The 11,484-nt window shown below is 34.8% G+C and overlaps 1 protein-coding gene across 1 annotated transcript; it reads right to left on the bottom strand.

The window, feature by feature from the left end:
- Positions 1–3,153: 3,153 nt before the first annotated feature.
- LOC109207839 ((-)-camphene/tricyclene synthase, chloroplastic-like) lies at positions 3,154–8,922 on the bottom strand. The gene is made up of 7 exons (XM_019370839.1): positions 8,565–8,922; positions 6,966–7,263; positions 4,839–5,223; positions 4,466–4,684; positions 4,184–4,322; positions 3,848–4,096; positions 3,154–3,650 (listed from the first exon to the last, which is right to left on the bottom strand). The coding sequence occupies exons 1-7, from the start codon at positions 8,814–8,816 to the stop codon at positions 3,342–3,344; spliced, it is 1,851 nt and encodes a 616-aa protein (XP_019226384.1). The 5' UTR covers positions 8,817–8,922; the 3' UTR covers positions 3,154–3,341.
- Between the last annotated feature and the right edge of the window lie 2,562 nt (positions 8,923–11,484).

Genomic DNA, 11,484 nt, shown 5'->3' with positions numbered 1-11,484 from the left:
ACGTAACAACAAAAAGACCCATTATATGTTTTTGAAGTGGTTGGAGCATTTATGTTATTGATCTCTTTCCCATCTGTTTTTTCTTTTTTCCTACTTTTCTATTTAACTCTATCTTACAGTATTAGAATCTTCACCTCTGATTTCATGTTCATCTACGCTACCGTTTTTTATAGCTCTTATTCTCCATCCAATTTTTTCTATTTCTGCTAAGACTATTTTTTGTTTTTGGTCATAAATTTGAAAATGATGTTGTCTTAAATTATTTTTATAGTAATGTTTGATGAATCTAATATTTATAATAATTCAACGTATTTTAGTAAATTTAACAGTTATCATTCTGTGATGATTCAAAGGGCCATCTTTTGTTTTAGAACCCGAATCCGGGTTCTGAGGCCTTGAAAACCTTATTTTCTTTTTTTTTCGATTTGTGTGTGCAGTCCGGGCGCATTTCTGGAAAGCTTTTATGTGAAATTTAAGAAAAATATTGAATTTGGCCTTTAAATTGATTAACGTTGACTTCGGTCAACATTTTTGTTAAACGGACCCGGACCCGTGATTTTGAAGGTCCTGTAGGATCCGTAGTAAAATATAAGACTTGGGCATATGCCCGGAATCAAATTACGAGGTCCCTAGCCCGAGAAAAGAGTTTTTAAAGAAAATTATTTGCTAGAAAATATAAAGGTTTTTAGAAATTGAATAGTGTTGGAACTTGATGGTATCGGGTCCGTATTTTGGTTCCGGAGCTCGGTACAAGCTTATTTAAGTTCTATCTGTAAAATTTGGTGAGAATCGGAGTTGATTTGACGTGATTCGGACATCCGGTTGTGAAAATAGCAAATTTGAAGTGTTCTTGAGGAAAATCATGAGTTTGAGGTTAAATTCATAGTTTTTGATGTTATTTTGAAGATTTGATTGCACGAGCAAGCCCGTGTGATGTTATTAGACTTGCGTGCATGTTTGGTTTGGAGCCCGAGGGATCGGGTGAGTTTTGGATAGGCCACGGAATGATTTGAACTTAAGAAAACTCAGTTGTGCATCTGGTGTTTTGCACGGGCCTCTGATCTCGCAAATGCGAAGTCTCCCGGCATGGAAAACGCGACAATATTGTCGCAAATGCGAAGAAGGCCTGGGAAGGCCAACCTCGCAAATGCGAAACTTTGGCCGGAATTGCAAAGGCCCCAGAAATCGCAAATGCGACGTATGTGTCGCAAATGCGACGTATGTGTCGCAAATGCGAAGGCAACAGTAAATTGAAAGTGCGAACCCCTGATCGCAATTGCGATAACTGCAGCCTGTTAAGTGAGATTTTAGACCGAATTTTCACTTCATTCTTCAAAATTTCAAAACCTAAACTCCAAAGGGCAATTTTCCTAGAACAAGTTCTTCCCCAAATCATAGGTAAATGAATCTTAACTCATTTTCTTTAATCTATTTCATCTTTTTACACGATTTTACTTCAAAATCTAGGGGTTTTCATAGGAAATTGGGTGTTCTTGGGTAAAAATTAGGATTTTCGAATTTTGGGGATTTGAACCTCAATTTGAGGTTGGATTTCAAAACCAATTGCATATTTAATTTTGTGGGTGAATGGGTAATCGAATTTTGGTTCGAACTTCGAGTTTTGACCAAGCGGGTCTGGGGTCGGTTTTTGACTTTTTTTGGGGAAAATATTGGGAAATCTATACTCTTGCATTAGAATCGGTTTATTTAGCGTTAATTAATGTCAATTAGTTAATTATGACTAGATTCAAGCGGATTGGAAGTGGAACCGAGAGGTAAAGCGGTAATTGAGGCTTGATTTTGGCCGTGAGATCGGGGTAAGTGTTTGGTCTAACCTTAGCTTGAGGGAATAGGTGCCGTTGTCTTATTTGCTATGTGTTAGTATTGAGTTCGACGTATAGGAATGGTGACGAGTATCTAAACGTTGATGTTGAGCGTGCAAGTGAGTCTTATATTGTGACCGTTATGTCTCTTATCATGTACTGTTCATGCTTAAAATAATGTTTCTCCATGTTGAGAAAGTTTTATGATATTGTTGAGTATTGACCCACGTTGAAACTTATTTCATGGAATTAACTGTTGAAAAGAGATTGGTTATAGCTGATTTATTTGCGGGGATATTACTGTTTCAATTGTTGATTCCCTTGCCGGGATGTATTGTTTCTATTGTTTAGATGAGGAAGAGTGTAAAGCACGAAGGGTGATTTCATGCACGATATTGTGAGTGAATGTTAATGCACGAAGGGTGATGCCGTGCTGATATAGTGAGTGTTAATACACGAAGGGTGATATCGTGCCTTGATTTGAGAGCTAATGCACGAAGGGTGATGCCGTGCCACGATTAAGAGAGTTAATGCACGGAAGGTGATGTCGTGCCGTTTCTATTGTTTCTTATGGTGAGAACGATAGTAAAAGCATGAAGGGTGATGTCGTGCACGTGTTACTCTTTCATTATCCATGTTGATACAAATATGGTGTTCATTATGCTTCTTTGTTGAACTACTGCTAGAATTTGATATTCCCCGCAGCATGTTTCCCCATCCCATTTTTATCTGTTTTTTTCTGTTATTATTGTTCTGCTCGTATATGATTCAACTGCACAGGTTTATATGGTTGTCGTGTCTTAGCCTTGTCACTACTTCGACGAGGTTAGACTCGACACTTACTAGCACATGGGGTTGGTTGTACTGATACTGCACTCTACACTTTTGTGCAGATTTCGGTGCCGGACCTTATGAGTAGATTCGAGGTTGCTGCCTTCAGTCCAGGGAGACCAATGCAGATCTGCTGGCATTCGTAGAGCCTGAAGTCCCCTTTCCCGGTTTTAGTTTCTTCTGTCTTTTCTATTTCGAGAACATTTGTACTTCTTTCAGACTTACATTTGTAGTAAATCTTAGTCGTTCGTGAATTGTGACACCAGATCAGTTGGGGTAGTTATGTATTTGAATTGTTGGATTGTGATATCACTTCCGCATTTCATAATTATTTTGTTTTAGTTATTATATGTTCCTGTTTGAGTTAATAATGATGGTGGTAAAATTGTAACTGTTGGCTTGCCTAGCTTTCACGAGTAGGCGCCATCACGACTCGCGAAGGTGGGAAATGCGGGTCGTGATACATTCAATACGACTATTTAAACCGAATAATAAAATATTATTAAACTATATAAAATGATACAACCACGTACATCGTGAAATTATGGGTAACAACTATCAAAACAAGCTATATATCGTATAATTAATAAGTTGACTCACCATTGCTTTCAGGTACAGTATTACGCAAGCACAAGTTCAGAGTCTTATTTGATACATATAACTTATACTACTAGTTTTTAGCTTTAATTATAGGGATGGATTAGGAACTGTGATATGCTCAAAAAGTATTTTGGATATGCTATTTTCACTATCGGCGTTTTGAATTCCATGCCCATCTCCATGTAAATACATGCACTGTCCCGTTCTTGCAATATTCTTTGCAACTTCAACAAATGTTCTAGAAAATAACAAGTTTTCTCTCTGAGCTCTGTTCAATATTTCCCATGTCTCCTTTATCAAAAACTGTATGTGTTCTCTTGCCTCTTCTTCCGTAACACCCTTTTCGTTTATGTAACACTGAATTGACTTTGGAACATCTCCCCTTTTCAATTCATGCTGAAATATATATATATAGATATATCATTTCCCTTATTATTATAGACCTATCCAAAATTGAATTTGAAATACAAACTCATTGCACTTCGTTCATTTCTTATTTTGAATATATATGTCATTATGAAGGTTTAAAATGTTATAATATTTATAAGAGGAGTTATATAAATTTCATGGGAAAGAAAGGTAAAAAAGCATACCGATGATGTCCCTAAATCATCAGCCAAGCGAACAATTGTTGCAGACCAACGAATTATGTCTGGGTACTTGCTTATTGATTCCAATTCCTCTTTGGTAATTGGGTTGGTGACTGAGAAGAATGCGTGGATTAATATCATAGGCATTGAAACTGAAATCCATGCGTTATCCATGTATTCTTGCAGAGTTGGCTTATGTCCACTATAGAACCATCTTGCTTCTCGTAAGTAAGCTTTGCATAACTCTGTCCACTAATTAATTAAAAAAAAATAGGAAACTAATTATAAAATAGGCATGATTTATCTATGGGGCTATAAATACAACAATATTATTCTTACTGGTTTTGTAAGGTAGGGTAGGACGTTGATATCCTGCTCTTTAAGAACTTCGTACGCCATTTCATTGATTGTGTTGAACAATGCAAGGTACGTTACTTTCATGTAATCTGGAAGTTGCTCCATTGCTCTTAGCTCCCATCTGAATTTATTATAATTTTATATTTTCACGTCAATAGAAAGGAGAACTAATAGAGGGCTAAATTAATTAGAGGAGAAGTAGGTGAAATTTGAACGTACGTGAAAAGTAGGTGATTTTGTATGAATTGTAGTTACTTTAATTACCTTTCTACAGTATCAGTGAAGAGTTGTAACTCATGATAAGTTCCATAAATATCATAAATATCATCAATGGTTGAAACAAGAGCAATGAGCTTTGTTATCATTATTCGGCAGTGTCGTTGTTGAGGCTCAAATGCAGTCCCTACTCCCCAGAAGAAAGCCTCCACCAATCTGTCCCTTGAAAATGGCAACTTCTCTGCCAGGCATGTGTTCTTCCACCACCTTTAAATATAAGTAATTACTCATCAATGCTGAATGAGAAATTATCAGAAACATGTTCTAAATAATTATGTAGAAATTAAATATTTGTTCAACCTATGTGTTAACGATAGATATATTATACATTAATATATAGAGACAGAGAGAGATTTCTCACCTTGATACATCTCTTAAATCTTCTTGATGTGTTGCTTGAACAATGTTGAAGTCCAACTTGGCAAGCTCGAGCAGAAGAGGATTAGCGTTTGGCATTTTCTCATAAACGTTTAAGTACCACCTTGTCTCTAATCTCAACATCATCCAATGTGAAGGGAGTTCCAACGCATGGTGGACTAATGTTGCTGTTACATTCTCCTCACTGTGTTCATAATTTTCAAGATAATTCTTCAGCTCCGGCTTTGTAACTCTTGTGGCGGATTTCAAAGTGTTTTCTGTTTCTGTAGCAAAAAATGAAGCTTCGTACAATTGCAACAATCCTTTTGGGTCTTTACCATGACTTTCCTTGAAATTACCGTCCTCAATCTTGAAACTGTTAAATATATCTAAACAGGAAAAAAAATCTTTCATTATGAGGATATATATACACATAATATTTTGTCATAGAGACCGATTATTGGTAATCGTAGAGGCTATATATCTATAAAGATGGTTGTTATATATAGAGGAGTGATTTTACGGGGAAAAAAAAATGTATTACAATAAAGATGGATATTGTTGTTAATAATTGGTCAAATGCTATTTTACTGAGATTTTACTTTTATAATAAAATATAATTATATAGAGGTGTGACTGTTCTTTTTAAAACATTGGTATCTCTACCAATTATGCGTTAGTTATTCTTTCCTTACATTGGTAACTCCTTGAGTAACTAATACTATAATAGCTTAATTGTGGGTTAATTATACTTATAAACATTGAATTTTTCATTTAGATCTAATTTGTAAAGGAGTAAGTAACTAATATTTTTGTACTTTCAAACTCTCAAAACTTAACCTTCTCTAAGTGTCCTTAATGACTTGATCTTCTGAAAATTACCATGAAATATTGTGGATTGTAAGATATGTTATATATTATTATTTTATATTTCAAAATTTTCTTTCCTTGTTAAAATTTATATTCAATTAATATTGTTGCTTAAATAAAATGGAAGGACTATATATTCACTTAATTTTTTTTCGCCTTTTCAAGTCAATTCTTTTTCTGTGCGTTATGTATATTAGTTTTTTCTTGCAGTAATCATCGTATTTTCTTTTAGTTTATATTTTCAAGCTATATGAAACAAGAAAATAAAATAAAACAATGGATCAGCTTGGAAGATTAAATTATTAGAGTTACTATATATTCCTTATTATAATTCTCGAGTCCAAATTCCCTTCTAGTTATTACTATATATTCCTTATTATAATCTTAATACTTAAAAAGTAAAAATGCGTTGAGAACTTACCGGCGTACGGCTTCGAGATTACCTGATCGTATAAAAAAATCGGTGGATATTTTTTGAATAATAGTCGATCCCTCCCTAAAGTTATTTCTTTTTTGTGGTGCTTTTATTTTTTATTTTTAATGTTGTGATAACTTATAACCCAAAAAAAAAACTCCTCCTAAGCCTATAAAAGGAACTGAAATTACTCAAAACTTTAAGCTATTTTACCTAAAAAAAAAAATTAGAATTTATTATTAAGTTAATGACAAACAAAAGTATCACAAGATGTGAAAGTGATGCAAAGTTTCTTCCTTTGAACACACTTAAAATAGGGTATACCTTGTGTCCTAAAAATCAGTTTTTCCTAATAAATACACAAATTTAGTCCTAAATATTAGGAAAACAAATAAATGTATATTCCTATGTATTAGAAAAATAATTAAAATGACTATATTGTCTATTGTAAACTCTATTTTAAATGGGTAAAAAAAGACGAATGAAATTTCGCTAAGGGCATTCGTGTTTTTAATATAGTATAGATAGAAAAGGGATAAGTATTTGATTTAAAAGGGGTCTATCTAGAACTGAATCGTAATAAGGGTGTTTAGTGTAATTAAAGCTAATCATTAATGTAGGTGCGTCTTCACGTATATGTATGTATGTGACTGTGTATGTCCCATGTCAACATTTAGACGTATATAAGGTTGGCTTCCTCCAAATTTTTCATCTTTTTTATAAAATCACACAAAATTTGAGACTATTACCTTACTGGTCTATGTTAAAAGACATAATATAACCAAAAGAATATAACAGCTTAAAAAAGGACCCCAAAACATGCACATATGAACAGTACGTACGTACCTTGAGAGATATCAAAACCGTGTTCTCTCAAGAGTTTAAATTTCAAAGCTGTGACGTATAATAATGAATATTCTCCTGAGACTATGTTTCTGCCTTCTTGCTGTAATATTTGTTGTTGGTGTATGCTTCTCAAAATTTGAAAGATTTCATCCTTGAAGTGGTAACTCAGTCCAAGTCTTTGTAAGTTATCAATCAGCTCCAGCTTCTCTAATTCTTGTCCATCGACATCATCCATCATCTTCAACTTCTTCCGCATTTCCTCCTTCAGTTCATTAAATCGCTTCGTATAGTTCTCTCCCTATATACGCAAATTTTTTAAGAAAAAAAATTAACTAACAAACATAATGATCACTAGTAAATTTATTTGTGCTTCGCGCAATTAAATATACTTTTGTAAAAATTATTGATACAAAAGGAATTATAAATTAAACAATAAAAATATAATGCAAGATATATATAAAAATAAAATCAAATGTAAAGATATGCTAAAAAAACATTAATATGTACTAAATTTTTATACAGCCCTCAATTAACTTCTTCACATTCTATTTTTCCCTTTGCTCTGCTGAAATGCCAGCATATTTGGTCTTTTATTAATTTTCTGAAACACATTATATGTTCGTAATTCCTATACTTTTTTATAAGGATATGATTGTACGCATGTTCAAAGTGCTTACCAAGTGAATGAAAATTTAATGTCTTCCAAGTAGAGTTAACTATACCATCTTTGCAACCTTTATGAAAGTGGAAGAAATACTTCATAATGTCCACAAAAAACATTAACATAGGATACAAAAAGTATCCAAAAATTGTCATGTAAATATTCTCAACTAAAATATAAATATATATTAATCCCAAATCTAGCGTAATCATCAAAGCTCAAATTATTCATATATTTTTTTCGAGCATAATACATAAAACAATAACATATTATGTTTCTCTCATGGGACAAAAAAATTATGATAAAAGGTCACCATCCTTTAAATAATGGTTAAACGTAAAAATCATTTTTCTTATTATTTCAAGAATATTTTTTAAATATTAATATAAGCCTAATTCTTGTCTAACCTTGAAAATAATAATCGACATATTTTCATTTATATAATTAATCAAGTCGTATAAATGTCAATCAATGAAATTTCATTTGGCAATAGAGGTAACAACTATAACTATTAACCATATGATACTACTATTCATGCATGAAGTTTAAATTATGCAATAGAGATCACCATTTTATGATTACATGTACCCTATTCCTTAAAGAAGTTAAGTTACAATCGGTAAGATATGAAAATTTTAACTCTAAATTAGTTAATTAAAGGAACAAAACCTGACGTTGATGCCATCAAAATTAATACGTACCTGTTTGCAGAATCTGACACATTATATTTAATATAATGCCTATGAAAGAACTAAAAATTGCATTCGTTTATTTGTTATAACACAAAAGTTCCAACAGGAAGAAGAAGTTTTGAAAGGGTTGGAGTACAACTCTTTCAAATATTCACGTGATTCTGATCCATGAAAATACAGTATACAGAGATATTAGTATATATTGTCTTTAAGTAACAAGAAAGACTTAATAATAACAGTCTGTACCACATAATCATTGTTAATGGATTGGATATATTCGAAAGGCCAGGTAGCAGGTTTGTAATTGCCAGAACGCCTATCGGTATTCGTATTTGTGGGAATAGAGCTGTGACTCAATGGTGGTTCAGCTTTTGGACTAGTGGAATTAGCCGTAGAGAGGCTGCAGGGTTTGGCTTTTGATACAAGTGATGCCTTTCTACCACTGAAAAAGGAAAGAGAAGGAGCTGCAGGTCTTATGGAGGTAGCCATCAGTAGCATCTCTACTTTGTTCAAGTTTGATCAAATTTTATGAGTGGAGAGATTTTTTTAATACGGTAATTGGATCCCCAAGCAGTTGGCATATATATAAGGGAAAATATATAAGCTGTACTTTGTACTTGTTCAAAAAATTAGTTTCACACTTAACTTTTATGGACGTTCTAATACCATTATATTCTTATATATGGTATAACAAATACCACTCTAAATGCTGATGTGGCGAAGAATTAAATATAAAGAAACAGTGGGCGCGTAATAGTCAAAGTAAAGCAAAAAAATCAGCCCCAGCCCTCCATCTTCATCACCCCTATTCACCCTACCCTCCTGTTCTTCTCCTTTCACACATTTTCCTTCTTCTAATCCTTTAACACTTCTACATAGAAACCCTAGAGGCCCAAAAACAAAAAATTTAAAACTTTCCAGAAAAAAAAGCCTTAATTCATACTTTAAGTTTATGTCACGACCCGAAATTCTCACCTTTGGAATCGTGATGACGCCAAACATTAAACTTTCTAGGCAAGCCAACATTAGAACAATTTAACAATTTTCAACAGTCCAATTTGAATAATAAAAAGAAACTGTAATAACTGCCATAATCTAAAATATAGTGCGGAAAATCATGACAACTGAAATATCTAATACAACTCCAAGTGCATGAGCTACTAGAATAGTACAAATAAAGGTCTGAATATAACATGAAGTTGTCTGAGGGGAAAATATACAGCTAATACGAAGGAAGGGGACTCTAGGTGAGTTAACTGATTATGTGATCCTAATTGTGGGGGCTACGTATGCACGGGGGTGATGAAAGTCCGTACGTAGCTACTATTATGTTAATTGTCCGGGTAGTTTAGGACTCATATCATGCTATAATTGTAAATATTTATATCCTTTAATGCTAATGAGATTACTTAGGACATGTTAGGTATTGGAAATAAATATATGTGAACGTATGCAATTGCTTGAGCACTTGTATGAATTTATTTGACTATGAATGCGCCGTTATGTACTTTCTTGATGATAATTGATATTGTGGATTGGGCGATGGGCCTCAGTAGAAATAGATGCATCTATGGTTCGCTCCATTCGACCCTCTGGCAGTGCACAACTTTTTTTCTGTTGGACCGGGATGTACGACCTCGGCATAATGTACGCATGATATCCATATAAAATCTTATTCATGGCTTACTTTGTTAAATTCCTTGAAGTGAAATTATTATAAGACATGACTGAAATTGATATATTATTTTCTGCAAACTGAGCTTGCTATTATGCCCATGTTATCCATGCTTAGTGAAAATCTTTAATCATTATTGGTATTGACCTTAGTAAGTGTCAAGTCGACCCCTCATCACTACTTCTTCGAGGTTAGACGGGATACTTGCTGGGTACATATTTTTTATGTACTCATACTACGCTTCTGTACTTAATTGTACATGATTTGAGGCAGGTATATCCGGCAACCATTCTGGTGCGTATTCTTGATCGTAGACCGAGATCCCACGGTGAGCTGCTCCCTTCCTATGCCGTTTAGTAGCATTATGGAGTCTCTCTTTGTTTTTACTGTCTATTCTATTTCAGACAGTAGGATAGAGTTATTCTTTTTTATATTCTACTAGATGCCTAAATACTTGTGACACCAGGTTTTGGCATACACATTGGTAGACTATTCTTTTGGATTGTATAACTATTATTGTACGTTTCTAATCATCACTTGTTTTAAATTCAAATTAATAAATTGTCGTAACTATTTTAGTAAATTAAAATAAGAACTCATTAATATTTTATTTGTTGGCTTGCTTGACAATGGTGTTGGGCGCCATTAGGACCTGTATCGTGACAACATGGTATCAGAGCACTAGGTTCACGTAGGTCTCACAAGTCATGGGCAAACTTAATAGAGTCCTGCGGATCGGTACGGAGATGTTTGTATTTATCTTCGAGAGGCTATAGGGTGTTAGAAAACTACTCTTTATTCATTTTTTATTGTGCAGCGGTTGGTGTACTAAATTTCCCTCTTTTATTCTCTCACAGATGGTGAGGACGCGCATGGCAGATTTTCCAGACCCGGGAGAAGGGCATCCCAGAGTTGCTCCAGTAGCACCACCGGCAGGTCTTGTAGGAGATCCTATCATTGAGGAGAAGGGCGAGGTGCCTCCAGCTGAGCCTACCCCGACGGACTTCATGACAGCACCGGGCTTTCAGAAGGTCATGGGCCGTATTTTGCGGTTCATGAACACTATGACTCAGGCTGGTTTATTTCTAGCAGATCCAGCTACATCACAGGTAGGAGGGGGAGAACAGACCCTTACTGCTCAGGCTCCTGGTCATGCAGCGGTAATATATCAGACTCCGGGTGCACTACCCGCGGATGGGGCTCAGCCAGTTGCTGCACTGGTGCCTGAGCCCAGACCAGCTACAGATGGTGATCCGTAGAAGCTATTGGACAGATGAACCATGCTGCACCCTCTTGTCTTCGGGGGTGAGCGTCATGAGGATGCTTAGCATTTCATTGATGGGTGCAGGGACAAACTGCACAACATGAGGATATTGGAATGCATGGGGTTAACTTTACTACTTTCCAGCTGGAGGGCAGGGCCCGTGGATGGTGGCGGTCTTATGATCTTTGTAGGCAAGCGTGTTCTCCTCCCATCACTTGGGGTCAGTT

The sequence above is a fragment of the Nicotiana attenuata genome, unplaced genomic scaffold (assembly GCF_001879085.1).
Source record: "Nicotiana attenuata strain UT unplaced genomic scaffold, NIATTr2, whole genome shotgun sequence".
Classification (NCBI taxonomy): Eukaryota; Viridiplantae; Streptophyta; class Magnoliopsida; order Solanales; family Solanaceae; genus Nicotiana; species Nicotiana attenuata.
This window is presented reverse-complemented; position numbering and strand designations above follow the sequence as displayed.